This window comes from Saimiri boliviensis, chromosome 2, assembly GCF_048565385.1.
Source record: "Saimiri boliviensis isolate mSaiBol1 chromosome 2, mSaiBol1.pri, whole genome shotgun sequence".
In the NCBI taxonomy this organism is placed as follows: domain Eukaryota; kingdom Metazoa; phylum Chordata; class Mammalia; order Primates; family Cebidae; genus Saimiri; species Saimiri boliviensis.
Window position 1 is genome coordinate 98,889,408 of NC_133450.1, and position 15,616 is coordinate 98,905,023.

Here is a 15,616-nt window from a genome sequence, read left to right on the forward strand (position 1 = left end):
AGTAAAGCCCAAGCAACTTATCCTTCTCTCCCCTTTGGGATTAAGAATGTGGGAATGGTAAGAGTTACTTATGGCCAAGACGCACATGGAGACTATGGTAACAGAAGTGGAAATTGAGCCTACATTTCATTTTTAGGGAAAATTTGTTTTAATGTTATGTTCTTAAGACAACTTTTCTTGGTGGAAGAAGAAAATAGTCATGAAGAAAGTAAGAGTTAGACATGTGAAGAAAAAATTATTTTAAAAAATAACCTTGGCCAGGCACGGTGGCTCACGCCTGTAATCCCAGTACTTTGGAAAGTGGAGGTGGGCGGATCACCTGAGGTCGGGAGTTCGAGACCAGCCTGACCAACATGGAGAAACCCCATCTCTACTAAAAATACAAAATTAGCCGGGCGTGGTGGCGTATGCCTGTATCCCAGCTACTCAGGAGGCCGAGGCAGGAGAATTGCTTGAACTTGGGAAGTGGAGGTTGTGGTGAGCTGAGATTGCACCATTGCACTCCAGCCTTGGCAACAAGAGTGAAACTCTGTTTCAAAAAAAAAAAATTAAAAATTAAAAAAATAACCTTGTTTGGGTTATACAATAGTTCATGGGTTTTCATTGACTTTATCTTTCATCACTGATGATACATTCACCTCTATCCATGCTCTTTACCTTTTTTTTTGCAGCTTATAGTAGCTGTTGAACAAGAAGAAATTCCCAGACTTAAGGCTCTATATGAGAGAGGCCTGCAGAATGGTGTCCAGGGCCTGAGGCTGATCCAGCCGGAGGATATAAAAAAGAAGGAGCCATATTGTAGGGTAAGTGATTAACCAGCTTCATGCACATATTCAAAGGGATGTTTTCATTTAGGGCTTGGTCCTGTGATATGGAGGCTGAGGGGTGAGTTTATAGGAGGCAGGAATAATATAAAATCAGATAGATGATTCTGTCACAGATGTAGTGAAGTGATAGACAAAAGAGGGCATCATCACAAAGTCTGGACACCAGATTTCTTTCTTTGTGAGAAAATGCCAGGTCTGACCAATATGAACAAAGATAGGAGGCCTGAGACTATATGTTTGGAAAACATGGAGCAGTGAGGTGTGGTTGGGAGCATTGGGTGGTATATGAGGGAAGATAAGGTATGAGACTGGAAAGTCAGGGTTAGGCCCACATAAAGGACTTGGCATTCAGCCTTACCCTGCCTATAATAAAAATCAGACACTATAGCTGACTCCTGGTTAAGATGGATAAGGCTGGCATGAGTTTGAAGAGTAGCTTGTCGAGTATCTTCCTTAAAACTTGCTGTAGGGAAAAAAACAGATCTTTATTCATGAAGGAGATATGAATAGTAATATAATAGTTATTCTGCATGTTAACTTTCACTGATCACCTTTCAGAGACTATTAGTCCAACTTCCCAGTTCCACTGACTCTTCCAATGAATGGCTAATTTTCTCCTGTGGGTAGAAATTTAACTGTTCCAATAGTTGGACTCCAGAATCTTGTCTCAGAGAATGTGACTTTGAACTCACTATCAGGCAATGCTTTTTAACTTGGTTTAGAGAAACATTATGGGAAATAGGCTGAACAATATGTAGACTATGAGACCATTTATTTGTTCATCTGCGTTTCTCAGATGGCACGCCTCCACTGCAGTGTTTTGCCTTCCCCATTCTGCTCCTTGACCCCAGTTACTGTCTTTGAGTTGTGCTTTGGTTTTATGGCATCAGCCTATGGAGAAGGTCATTGTATCCGTCACTGTGGCCTTTATTATAAGGATGCGTTTGAAGACGTAAGTTATTCACTGTGTTGAATGACATCTTGCTCTGAGAACCTGCAGGAGAAATTTCTCTCAGATCTCAGTTCTGAGAATAATTTTATTCTTCCTAACCAGAGTTGGTTGGTTTTTATCTTATGGACACTGAGTAATTTAACTGATTGCATTGCCCTGTTTACCTTGACTGCAGGGATGCTCAGAGACACATTTGTGCCATACTCCTGCCAGATACCTGGCGCCTTAAGCATAAATTTTTATTTTTTTATACTAACTTTTCTCTTCAGTTTGTCTTACCTTTCCATCCTCCTTTTCTGTATAGCCTAGTTTCTTGGAACTATAATGTACAATGGAAATCATAAATGGATAGCTTAGTGCAGGCGTCCCCAAACTTTTTACACAGGGGGCCAGTTCACTGTCCCTCAGACCGTTGGAGGGCCGCCACATACTGTGCTCCTCTCACTGACCACCAATGAAACAGGTGCCCCTTCCTGAAGTGTGGTGGGGGGCTGAATAAATGGCCTCAGAGAGCCGCCTGCGACCCAAGGGCCGTAGTTTGGGGACGCCTGGCTTAGTGAATGTTCACCAAGTGTGATTAGTACCCAGGACAACAAACAAATGTTACCAACCTCCCAGTACTCCCCTCATGTTCTTCCACTTGGACATTGCTCTTAAGGGTAACCACTGTCCTGACTTCTTACATCATAGGTGATAGAATTTTAAGTAAGTAGAACGATATGATACAAATTCTTTTGTGTCTGAGCTTTTTTTTTTTTTTTTTTTTTTTTTGAGACAGGGTTTTGCTCTGTTGCCCAGACTTGAATGCAGTGGCACAGCGTTATCATAGCTCACTATAACTTTGAACTTCTGAGCTCAAGTAATCCTCCCACTTCAGTCTCCCAAGTAACTGGGACAATAGGACTGTGCTACCACACTCAGCTAATTGTTTTTATTTATTTTTTATTTTTTTGTAGAGACAAGGTCGCACTATGGTATCCAAGCTGGTCTTGAATTCCTGGGCTCAAGTGATCCACCCATCTTGGCCTCCCAAAGTGCTAGGATTACAGTTGTCAGACACCATGCCCAGCTGTGTCTGGGTTTCTTAAGTTTAGTATTATTTATGAAATTCATCCATATTGTTACATATATTTGTAGTTTGTTGTTGCTGTTTAATACGTCATTCGTATGTATGTATGTAGAATGATTCATTCTACTGTTGATGGGCATTTGGATAGTTTCTAATTTGGGATTCTTCCAGATAATACTGCTATGAAAATTCTAGTACATAGGTTTTGGTGAGCACACATACATTTTTTTTTTTTTTTTCTTTTTTTGAGACAGAGTTTTGCTGTTGTTACCCAGGCTGGAGTGCAATGGCGCGATCTTGGCTCACCGCAACCTCCGCCTCCTGGGTTCAGGCAATTCTCCTGCCTCAGCCTCCTGAGTAGCTGGGATTACAGGCATGTGCCACCATGCCCAGCTAATTTTTTGTATTTTTAGTAGAGACAGGGTTTCACCATGTTGACCAGGATGGTCTCGATCTCTTGACCTCGTGATCCACCCGCCTCGGCCTCCCAAAGCTGGGATTACAGGCTTGAGCCACCGTGCCCGGCACATACACGTTTTTATTGGATGTATACCTATGAAGAAACTTGCTAATTTGCAATTTATGGATATGTTTATCTTTGGCAGGTATTGCCAAAGAGTTTTCAAAAATGTTTGTCCCCATTTATACTCTAATTAGCAGTATATGAGAGTTCCAGTGCTCTATATCCTCAACTAACACTTGGTATTGCTTATTGTTTTTATTTTAGCCATTCTAGTGAGTATGTTGTAGTATTATATTATGATTTTAATTTATATTTCCTCATGGACTCATACATTTATGCACCTTTGTATGTATTTATTGACCATTTGGATATTTTATTTTGAGAAGTATCTGTTTGAGTTCTTTTCCCACCTTTGTATTGGGTTGACTGTTTTATAATTATTAATTCTTATTCAATTTTAGGACATATGTAGTGTGCGTATGAGTCTTTCGTTGGAGATACATATATATACACACAAAAAAAAGACTATCACAGATACCTTCTACCACTCTGTAGCATGTCATTTTACTCTTTTTTTTTTTGAGATTTAGGGTCTCACTCTGTCACCCATGCTGGAGTGCAGTGGTATGATCACTGCTCACTGCAATCTTGAACTCCTGAGCTCAAGCAATCTCCCTGCCTCACCCTCCTGAGTAGTTAGGACTACAGGTGTGTGCCACCACACCCAGCTAATTTTGTATTTTTGTATTTTTGCAGAGATGGGGTCTTGCTATGTTACCTAGGCTGATCTCGAGCTCTACGGCTCAAATGATCCTCCTGCCTTGAGCTCTTGAAGTACTGGGATTGCAGCATTTCACTTTTTAAATATTGTCTTTAGATTAACAGAAATTCCTAATCTCATTGTTACCAATTTATGCATATGTTTATCTTTTATGCTTAGTGTTTCTTTGTGCTCTAGTTAAATTTTCCGGATGCATTCAAAAACTTAGTAAGAAAAATAAAATAGAAAAAAAAAAAAAGAAATCTTTACCTAGCCCAAGGTCTGGAAGATATTCTATGTGTTGTTCTAAAAGTTTTACTGCTTTACCTTTCACATTTGGATCTGCAGTCCATTTGGAATTGATTTACATATATGGTATAAGTTAGGGTCCAAGGTACATTTTTTTCTCCATATGGATATCCAGTTGAGTCAGCATCATTTATCAAAAGAACCATTATTTCCCCACTGTGCTGCAATATTGCCTTTATGATATCAGATATATGTTGGGTATATGTCTGGACTCCATTCTGTTCCATTGCCTCTTCTGTACTACTACTATAATGTTTAATTATAGTAGCCTTTTTTTTTTTTTTTTTTGAGACGGAGTTTCACTCTTGTTACCCAGGCTGGAGTGCAATGGCTCGATCTCGGCTCACCGCAACCTCCGCCTCCTGGGTTCAGGCAATTCTCCTGCCTCAGCCTCCCAAGTAGCTGGGATTACAGGCACGCGCCACCATGCCCAGCTAATTTTTTGTATTTTTAGTAGAGACGGGGTTTCACCATGTTGACCAGGATGGTCTCGATCTCTCGACCTTGTGATCCACCCGCCTCGGCCTCCCAAAGTGCTGGGATTACAGGCTTGAGCCACTGCGCCCGGCTGCCTTTTTTTTTTTTTTTAATGGGGTTTTACTCTGTCACCCAGGCTGGAGTGCGGTGATACTATCATAGCTCACTGTGGCCAGCTAATTTTTAAATGTTTTATAAAGACAGAGTCTCACTATATTGCTTAGGCTGGTCTTGAACTCCTGGGCTCAGGTGATCTTCCTGCCATGGCCTCTGCAAGTGCTAGGAATAGAAGCATGAGCCACTGCACTCAGTCTATAGTAGCTTTTTAATAGGTCTAGGTATCTGGTAGAGTAAGGCCTTGAATTTTTTTCTTTAACATTGTCTTGACTGTTCTTGGATCTTTACATTTCTACATAAATTTTAGAGTTGATTTGCCAGACCCTGCAAGATAACCTGTTATGATTTTGATTGAGATTGCGCTCAATCTGTATGCCTATGTGGAGACAATTTACATCTTTGTAGTATGGAGTCTTCCAGTCCTTGAACATCATACATCCCTCCATTTGTCTGGATCTACTTTAATTTATTACATAATGTATTATAATTTTCAGAATAGAATTCTTGCATGGCATGTGTCTCTTATATTTATAGCTACAATTTGTATTTGATGTTTTCTGATACTCTCATGAATAGTATTGTTATTTAAAGTTCATTTTTTGTTTGTTGCAGTTATGTGGAAATACAATGGACTTCTGACCTTGTATCCAGTTTTCTAGTTAAATTCACTTACTGGTTTTTTTTTTTTTTAAGACGGAGTTTCGCTCTTGTTACCCAGGCTGGAGTGCAATGGTGCGATCTCGGCTCACCGCAACCTCCACCTCCTGGGTTCAGGCAATTCTCCTGCCTCAGCCTCCCGAGTAGCTGGGACTACAGGCATGCGCCACCATGCCCAGCTAATTTTTGTATTTTTAGTAGAGACGGGGTTTCACCATGTTGACCAGGATGGTCTCGATCTCTTGACCTCGTGATCCACGTGCCTCGACCTCCCAAAGTGCTGGGATTACAGGAGTGAGCCACCGCGCCCGGCTCACTTACTGGTTTTAACTAATTTGTCTATAAATTATTTTGGATTTTTATACCCAGACATTTTATCTGCAAATAATAATTATTTTATTTCTTCCTTTCTGATTGATATACTTGGCTGACCCAGTGTTTAATGCTGGTTTATATGTGTTTTTCATTTATTTTTACAAGCTGCTTCATCCTTTCAGCTTTTCCTTGATCTCTGGTTGTAAAGTTAAAGTTGTGTCAAAATATGCAAGATTTTCTTAATTCATATAAAGCTCCTAAGAAGTGGATAGTAACTAGGAGTCTAAACAGTGTTGAATGAGTTCTTGCTGCAGCGAAGGTTATAGCATCTTCATCTCCAGCAAGCCACCTATTCCTTTTCTGGTACCCAGTCAGGATAATCAAAGTATTTTGCTTGTGGGATACACTAGTTCTTGTTACTTCCCTTTTCTCCCCTCAGATATTTCTTATCTGTCTGAGACAGTAAATTAATGACTGATTTGTTTTTAAGTAGAATATTTTCATTGACCATCTTATTTTGGCCACCTGCTTATTTCACACTCCGGGCAAATTCTAAATGGTCAGAGTTGACAGTCAAATTCTGTCCTGTAGGCCACATTCATCCTGCCACCTGTTTTTGTATGGCCTGAAAGCTAATGTTTTTTACATTTAAAGTGTGTTAAAAAAAATTAAAAGAAGAACATTATTTTGCGATGAATTAAAATTTTATGAAATTCAGCAGGGCGTGGTGGTGTATGCCTGTAATCCCAGCTACTCGGGAGACTAAAGAGAATTTCTTGAACCTGGGAGGCGGAGGTTGCCCTGAGCAGGGACTGGGCAACTGCACTGAAGCCTGGGTGATGGAGCAAGACTCTGTCCCCCCCAAAAAAAAATTATATGAAATTCACATTTCAGTGTCCATAAAGTTTTATTGAAATACAATTTTACATATTCATTTATGTATTGTCTGTAGCTGCTTTTGTGTCAAACGGGCTTATTGAATAATTGTAACAGAGATCATAAGCCTAGTCAGAAATATTTACTATCTGTCCCTTCTAAAAAAAAGTTTGTGGGGGCTGGGCTTGGTGGCTCATGCCTGTAATCCCAGCACTTTGGGATGCTGAGGCGGACGGATCATGATGTGGTTTATATTTCCCCTTTTCCTGACGTATTACATTTAATTCATTATTTTATTCTGTTTATTTTTTTAAGGCATGTCAATCTTTTTTAGAGTGAAATAGCCTATTTTAAAACAATGGGGAGAGATTCTACCATATTATAAAAGTAGGGTTGTGACTAACTGATATAAAGGCTGGTTGTTTAGACTGAAGCTATGCCGCAAGGAAAAAAAATGCTAGTATTAAAATTAAGAAATTAAGGTCTGGGCGCTCTGGCTCACGCCTGTAGTCCTAGTACTTTGGGAGGCTGAGGCGGGTGTATCACAAGGTCAAGAGATCGAGACCATCCTGGTCAACATGGTGAAACCCCGTCTCTACTAAAAATACAAAAAATTAGCTGGGCATGGTGGCACATGCCTGTAATCCCAGCTACTCAGGAGGCTGAGGCAGGAGAATTGCCTGAACCCAGGAGATGGAGGTTGTGGTGAGCCGAGATCGTGCTATTGCACTCCTGCCTGGGTAACAATAGCGAAACTCTGTCTCAAAAAAAAAAAAAAAAATTAAGAAATTAGGAGGCTGTTATATATGTGGGAGCAGAAAGTATGTGGGAAAACTCTGTACTTTTTGCTGAATTTTGCTATGAACTTAAAACTTATCTTAAAAAAGAGTCTACTTAAAAAAGTTTACTTAAAAAAATTTAGATTATCACTGTGATGTGTCTAGCTGTGGAGCAAAAAAAGAAAAGAAAAATTTAGATTAAACTCACTTCCTGTTTCTTATCTATACAGTGCTTTACAAAACTATTGAGTGTGTGTCGGCCAGGCTTGGTGGCTCATGCCTATAATCCCAGAACTTTGGGAGGCTGAGGCAGGCAGATCATGAGGTGAAGAGATGGAGACCATCTTGGCCAACATGGAGAAACCCCAAATCTACTAAAAATACACAAATTAGCTGTCTAGCTACTGGGGAGGCTGAGGCAGAGAATTGCTTGAACCCAGGAGGCAGGGGTTGCAGTGAGCCGACATTGTTCCACTGCACTCCAGCCAGGTGACAGAGCGAGACTCCGTTTTTTTTAAAAAAAAACAAACTATTGAGTGTGTTAAAAGACAAAATTACAAAAGATTTAAAAGATCAAATTAGCTTTTTTAGCAATTCATGAATCAAGAAGCTTTTCATTCAAAGATTTAGAAAAGGTTCACTGATGAGCTGACCAGCGAAGTTTGGCTTTATAGGCAGAAAGGGGCTGAAGAAAGCAGTAAGAGAGAACAAAAAGCAGATTAGTTCTTCCAAAGTTACTTTCCTTATAAGTTTAAAACAGAGAAGACTTCCTTACCAAGCTGGCTAAAACCAGCCTGTTTGGTAACTTAGCTGTTACCTCTTGTGGTTTTTTAGAAGGTCTAATAAACAACTTGGATTCGGTCTGGAGAGGAGGAATTTTAGCATGAGTGACTCTGTTTTGGTTTGGTCTGTAGAGGCCTAATACAGAGGCTTAGTGCAAAACAGTGGCTTCCTATACATTTTATTAACATGTCCTTCCTGAAAATATACTAAATCTCTTGCTGTTTCATAGCTTCATATGATTTTGATGGAATTTGATTGTGAAACTAAGATACCAGCATCTCACTGACATGTTTTCAAAAAGCTAACAGAAAGGATTTTGAATTTTTACAACACAAAGAAATGATTGATATACCAATTACCCTGATTCGATCATTACATATCATGTACACATACTGAAATATCATTGTGTTCCATAAATATATACAATTATTGGCTGGGTGCAGTGGCTCACGCCTATAATCCCAGCACTTTGGGAGGTTGAGGTGGGAGGAATCATTTGAGGTCAGGAGTTTGAGACCAGCCTTGCCAACATGGTGAAACCCTATCTCTACTAAAATAAAAAAAAAATAGCCGGGTGTGGTGGCAGGCACCTGTAGTCGTTCCCACCTGGGAGTTTGAGGCAGAATTGCTGGAACCTGGGAGGCGGAAATTGCAGTGAGCAAAGATCGTGCCACTGCATTCCAGCCTGGGCAACAAGGTGAGACTCTGTCTCAAAAAAAAAAAAAAGAAAGATAATACAGTGAAACCCCATCTCTACTAAAAATACAAAAAATTAGCCAGGCATGGTGGCATGCTCCTATAGTCCCAGCTATTCGGAAGGCTGAGGCAGGAGAATCACTTGAACCCAGGAGGTGGAGGTTGCAGTGAGCCAAGATCGCACCACTGCACTCCAGCCTGGGTGACAGAGCAAGACTCCATCTTAAAAAAAAAAAAAAAAAAAAAAAAGGAAAAATGAAGAAAAAAATAAAAATACAATTATTTTGTGTCAACTACAAATAAAAGTTTCAAAAAATTTTTAAAACAGCCGAGTGTGGTGGCTTACGCCTGTAACGCCACACACTTTGGGAGGCTGAGACGGTGGATCATGAGGTCAGGAGTTTGAGATCAGCCTGACCACTATCGTGAAAACCTGTCTCTACTAAAAATACAAAAATTAGCCGGGTGTGGTGATGTGCATTGGTAGCTCCAGCTGGTTGGGAGGTTGAGGCAGAAGAATTGCTTGAACCTGGGAGGCGGAGGTTGCAGTGAGCCGAGATTATACCACTGTACTCCAGCCTAGGCAACAGAGTGAGACACCATCTCAAGAAAGAAAGAAAAAAGGCCAGGCACAGTAGCTCACAGTTGTAATCCCAACAGTTTGGGAGGCTGAGGAAGGTGGATCATGAGGTCTAGAGATCAAGACCAGCCTGGCCAACATGGTGAAACTCTGTCTCCACTTAAAATACAAAAATTAGCTGGGCTTGGTGGTGCCCGCCTGTAGTCTCAGCTATTTGGGAGGCTGAGGCAGAAGAATCGCTTGAACCCGGGAGCTGAAGGTTGCAGTGAGCCAAGATCGTGCCGCTGTACTCCAGCCTGGCAACAGGCAGAGCTAGACTCTGTCTCAAAAAAAAAAAAAAAAAAAAAAAAGACTTTCACTGATGTGCTCCTATCAAGTATTACCTTTAAGAATGAAACAGTTGGTAACCTCCTTCAAAAGGACATGCCAATTTTTAACACGTTTTAATTTTTATTTGCTTATGAAAAGTCTTTCAAATGTCAAGATTGTTTTTTAAAATCAAAATTACATCTAAGTTGCTGGCCCCACTGTAGATTTGGTTACGAAAATAATTTAATTGTAGAGTTTGAAAAACAGGATTACTGCTATCCTAGTGGTATTGAAAATTGGAAAATTGATCTATCTGATTGTTGTTTGTTGTGTATCCTTGTTAAGGCTTTAAAGATAAAAAAATCAGAACAGGAACCCATGATTCTTTATATCATGCTTTACCAAAAAAAACAAAACTTTTCAGATGTTGTAAAGATTGTGGATGAGTCTGGATATTGTTCTCTGCACCTGATGATGTGACCATCACAGGTCCTTGGAATGAGGGCGATGAGATATGTGTGCACAGGTGATGAAATTATATATATATATATATATATATATATATATATATATATATATGTATTACGCATATTTTTGTGTCTTAAAAATGAGCAAACTGTTGCTTTCCCAGTGTTACACAGCTCCTGAAGAGTTCCCCACTCCAAGATCTGACTCAGAACTGGTATTTTTTTCGGTTTGGTTTAATGAAAGATTTTTTGATTACTATGTGCCAAACACTATGGTAGGCACTGTAGATATGAAGATGAATAAGGCATGGCTGTCAACATGAAGGAGGTTGTAGTGTAAAAGAAGATATAATTTTGATATAATAATAAGTGTTCTATAGAGCTGGTACTCTCTCCTGTATCAATGTTCAGGGAACATTTTTAGCTTAGTACAAGTGTTTAAGAAAGCTTCAGAGACAAAACCCACTCAAAAGATGAATGAGTAAAGTAACTTATAAAAGAGGCATATTCTCCTCTCTGAGGCCTCCACTGAAGTGACATGCTTTATATAATTTCAAGTTGTAATCATTAGTTGTTTACATAGTATTTAGGGATGGCAATGTATAGTGGAAAATGTAGTTTGATTATTTTCTTTTTTTTTTTTTTTTTTTTTTTTTTTGAGACGGAGTTTCGCTCTTGTTACCCAGGCTGGAGTGCAATGGCGCGATCTCGGCTCACCGCAACCTCCGCCTCCTGGGCTCAGGCCATTCTCCTGCCTCAGGCTCCTGAGTAGCTGGGATTATAGGCACGCGCCACCATGCCCAGCTAATTTTTTATATTTTTTTTAGTAGAGACGGGGTTTCACCATGTTGACCAGGATGGTCTCGATCTCTCGACCTCGTGATCCACCCGCCTCGGCCTCCCAAAGTGCTGGGATTACAGGCTTGAGCCACCGCGCCCGGCCGTTTGATTATTTTCTAAAGATGTCTTGAATAAAATCCTTCCTTCCCCATCAACCTCACCACTGTTACAGGTAAAAATGATGAAGTTTACCAAACGTTGGTTTCAGTTTGTTAAGAGACTGTTGATATTTTGGGAGTCTTTACCCTCAGTGTGACCTGTCATTAGGAAGCATTCATCACAGGTGGATATCAAAGTGAAAATCTTCCAAGGGCCAAGCAGGTGAATGTGTTGAGGTGATGGTAGGTGATGAATACAAGAGTGAGAGCATTTACAATAGTGTTATATCAGATATTATTTTAAAACCACAGTGACGATAGTGCTGTGCTGGCCAAATGAGAAGATGGCAGAATTTACCAATAGTATTCAGCTTCTGGATGTTATCCTGGATACCAGGCTACTTTCTTGGGGAAATTGATTGGGATAACTGATATACTCACATACACAAAAAGCCAACAGAAAATGGTGCTATTAACAATGATCACCAAAATGTAGTCAATACTTACTGTGTGAAATTCTCCTCTTACTCTTTTCGTTAGAATTAGACAAGGCAATGACATATTCAACAGTTATTCTAAAAAAATAAAATAAGGATGTGTTATATGTGTCATTCATCTATGGATTGATGAGCATTGATTTGGACATGTCTTGAGGGACAAAAACAGAAACAAAGAACAGTCTGTTAATTTATTATGTTACCTGAAGAAGAAGTTTGAGTTAACCACATAAAATCTTCATTCCGTATTTTTAGTCTCCAAGATAGGATCTGGGCAGCAAGTCAAAGCAATGCTCTGCAAACATTGTGAGTAGCTAGAACAACTCTGATTTCTTACTAAGTGTGTACAGCATATGATATACTTCTGGGGAAATCTCACGAGAGCTTATTTAAAACATAATTGTTTGATGATATGGAATTCAACTCAGAATCAGATCAGAATCAGGCATGGTGAAGGATAAATAAATGGAAAAACTCATTGTAGCAGCAAGAAGAGCCTGGCAAAATCAACTCCTCTAAAGGACAAAATTGTTTCTTGATTATAGAGATTTTGTTACTAGCAAGTGTTATTTCTCTTATTTGTTATCTTTTCGTAATTCTGTTTCAGGGTCTAATGGCTATTGATTGTCCACATACTGGCATTGTGGACTATCGGCAGGTGGCTTTGTCATTTGCCCAAGATTTCCAGGAAGCAGGTGGCTCTGTCTTGACCAATTTTGAAGTAAATGATATTGAAATGGCTAAAGAAGGGCCTTCAGGAAGTATAGATGGTAAGCCACCGTTGTCTTTTCTATTTAATATAGTCAGCCCTTCATATCCATGAGTTCTGCATCTGTGGTTTTAACCAACCACGGATGAAAAATATTTGGGGAAAAAAATAACAGTAGAATAATATATAATACAAATAAAAAAGACAGTATAACAAAGAATATACCATTTACATTGCATTAGGTATTGTAAGTAATCGAGAGATTATCTAAACTGCCCAGAGTATGTACACAGGTTATATGCAAATGCTACGTGCCATTTTATATAAGGGACTTGAGTACCCTTGAATTTTGGTATTTGTGGGGTCCCTGGAACCTGTCCTCCTTGGATACTAAAGAACAGCTCTACTTATACTGATTTTTTTTTTTTAAATTGGGATATTTTGGGGGGGTAGTGCTGGTGAGGAGGTAGGCTAGAGTAGGGTGCAGAACCAGAGGTAGGTGAAGAAGGGACAAGGATGAGACTGAATGTGAGAGAACTGTGATTCCTGGAGGGTCTTGTGCTGGTAGAACCATGCCCTGGTCCGACACTTCTGACTGGTGCTAAAATCTGAACTACGAAGGCTGTTTATGGAAAATTAGTCTTCAGACACTTCCCTGCCCTGTAGGTTAGAGTCAGAATCTCTTGGCAATGTTTGCTAAAAATGCACTTTTTTTTTTTTTTTTTTTTTTTTAAGGCAGGGTCTTACTCTGCCATCTAGGCTGGAGTGCAGTGCAATCCCAGCTCACTGTAACCTTCAGCTCCCAGGCTCAAGTGATCCTCCCACCTCAGCTTCCAGAGTAGCTGAAACTACAGGTGCTTGCTACTGCATCCAGCTAATTTTTCTGTTTTTCTTCCTTTTAATTTTCATTTTTATACAGACGAGGTCTCACTATGTTGCCCAGGCTGGTATAGAACTCCCAAGCTTAAGTGATTCCCCCTTCTCAGCCTCCCAAAGTGCTAGGATTACAGGTGCGAGCCACCATACCTGGCCCAATTTTTGTATTTTTTATAGAGATGGGGTTCCACTGTGTTGCCCAGGCTGCTCTTGAATGCCTGGACTCAAGTGATCTGCCCACTCGACCTCCCGAAGTGCTAGGATTATGGGCATGAGCCACTGTGTCTTAAAAAAAACGTTTTTTAAGTACTTGATGCTTTCCAAGTATTAACTCATTTGACTCTTAAAATTCTCTGTGGCAGGGTACCATTTTTACTCACATTTTTTAGGGTGAGAAAACTGAGGCACAGAGAGAGTAAGAAACTTGGCTGTGGTTGTACAAGTAGTAAGTTGTGGAGTTTGGATTTGAACTCACACTGTCTATACCTAAAGCCCACATGGTTAATTACTGAACTATAACCCACACTGTATTCCCCACAAGCTGAATAACAAGCAAGGATTTCCAATTAACAAGATGCCGGTGGAAAGCTTCATTGGTTTAATGAAGACAGAATAGTTTGAGAAATTGCGTGGTTAGAACGAAGGAAAAAGACTGGCTTTGAAGCACAACAGGAAGGTGGAAGCTAAGAGGCTGGACTAGGAAAGTAGGACACCAAAGTAATTGCAGAGGGGAGGTCTAGGAAAGGCTTGCTTAATCCTGACACTGTTGATCCTGGGGGCAGATTATTCTTTGTTGTAGGGGGCTGTCCAGTGCACTGCAGGATGTTTTGCAGTAACCCTGGCTTCTGTCCACTAGATGCCACTATGATCATGCCCCCAAGTGATGACAATTAATAATGTCTCTACATGTTGGCAAATGTTCCCTGAGATTTGGGGGTGAAGGAATCACTCCTGGTTGAGAACCATTGCTCTAGACTTACAGTTAGACTAGTTTGAACAACCAGTAGAAATAAACCAGTAGACTAAAGGATAAAGAACCATGAATTGAAGAATTTTGAAAGTTCCTATAAAATCAGAATTTTGTAACTGTGAATGATAATTTATTTGTATTTTTGTGACAGAGTTTCACCTTGTCGCCCAGGCTGGAATGCCATGGCATGATCTTGGCTCACTGCAACCTCTGCCTCCTGGGTTCAAGCAGTTATCGTACCTCAGCCTCCCAAAGTGTTGGGATTATAGGTGTGAGCCACTGCACCCAGCCTGAATGATAATTTATTTTTTTATTTTTATTTTTATTTTATTTTATTTTATTTTTGAGACGGAGTTTCGCTCTCGTTACCCAGGCTGGAGTGCAATGGCGCGATCTCGGCTCACCGCAACCTCCACCTCCTGGGTTCAGGCAATTCTCCTGCCTCAGCCTCCTCCTGAGTAGCTGGGATTACAGGCACGCACCACCATGCCCAGCTGATTTTTTGTATTTTTAGTAGAGACGGGGTTTCACCATGTTGACCAGGATGGTCTCGATCTCTTGACCTCGTGATCCACCCGCCTCAGCCTCCCAAAGTGCTGGGATTACAGGCGTGAGCCACCGCGCCCGGCCTTCTGAATGATAATTTATTATGCTCTTGGAAAGGAGAGAAAAAAATTTCGTATGACATCTCCTTTTTGGTTTATTCATCTATATAAGCATGTAAATTAGTCTTCCACTGTGCTAGACTTTATCACTTCTGGGGAACACATGCTATTCTGGAGAATTGTTTTTTCCTTTCTCTCTCCATTAGAAGTCTGGACAGCAAATCAAATGGTAAAATTAAAATTTGCAAAAGTACTTTGAGAGGCCAAGGAGGGAAGATCACTTGAGGCCAGTATAAGACCAGCCTGGGCAACATAATGAGACCCTGTCTCTACAAAAAAATTTTAAAAATTAGCTGGGTGTGGTAAGCACACATCTGTAGTCCCAGCTACTTAGGAGGCTAAGGCAGGAGGATTGCTTGAGCAGAGGAGTTTGAGGCTGCAGTGAGCTATAATTGCACCACTGCCCGCCAGCCTGGGCAGCACAGTGAGATCCTGTCTCAAAAAAAAAATTTTTTTTTTAGGGCTGGGCACAGTGGTAAATAGTAATCCCAGCACTTTGGGAGACTCGCGACTGTAATCCCAGCA

The 15,616-nt window shown here is 40.3% G+C and overlaps 1 protein-coding gene across 3 annotated transcripts in view; it reads left to right on the plus strand.

Annotated features, from left to right (window-relative positions):
• L2HGDH (L-2-hydroxyglutarate dehydrogenase) overlaps positions 1–15,616 on the plus strand; it is a 72,016-nt gene that overhangs the window by 18,603 nt on the left and 37,797 nt on the right. For 2 of the 3 annotated variants that reach the window (XM_003930539.4, XM_074393958.1), the window contains exons 4-5: positions 672–803; positions 12,479–12,641. In XM_003930539.4, coding sequence (XP_003930588.1) covers positions 672–803; positions 12,479–12,641 — 295 coding nt within the window. Of the gene's footprint in view, positions 1–671; positions 804–10,538; positions 11,449–12,478; positions 12,642–15,616 lie in introns of those variants that run through there. The other variant, XM_074393959.1, reaches the window with a different exon arrangement.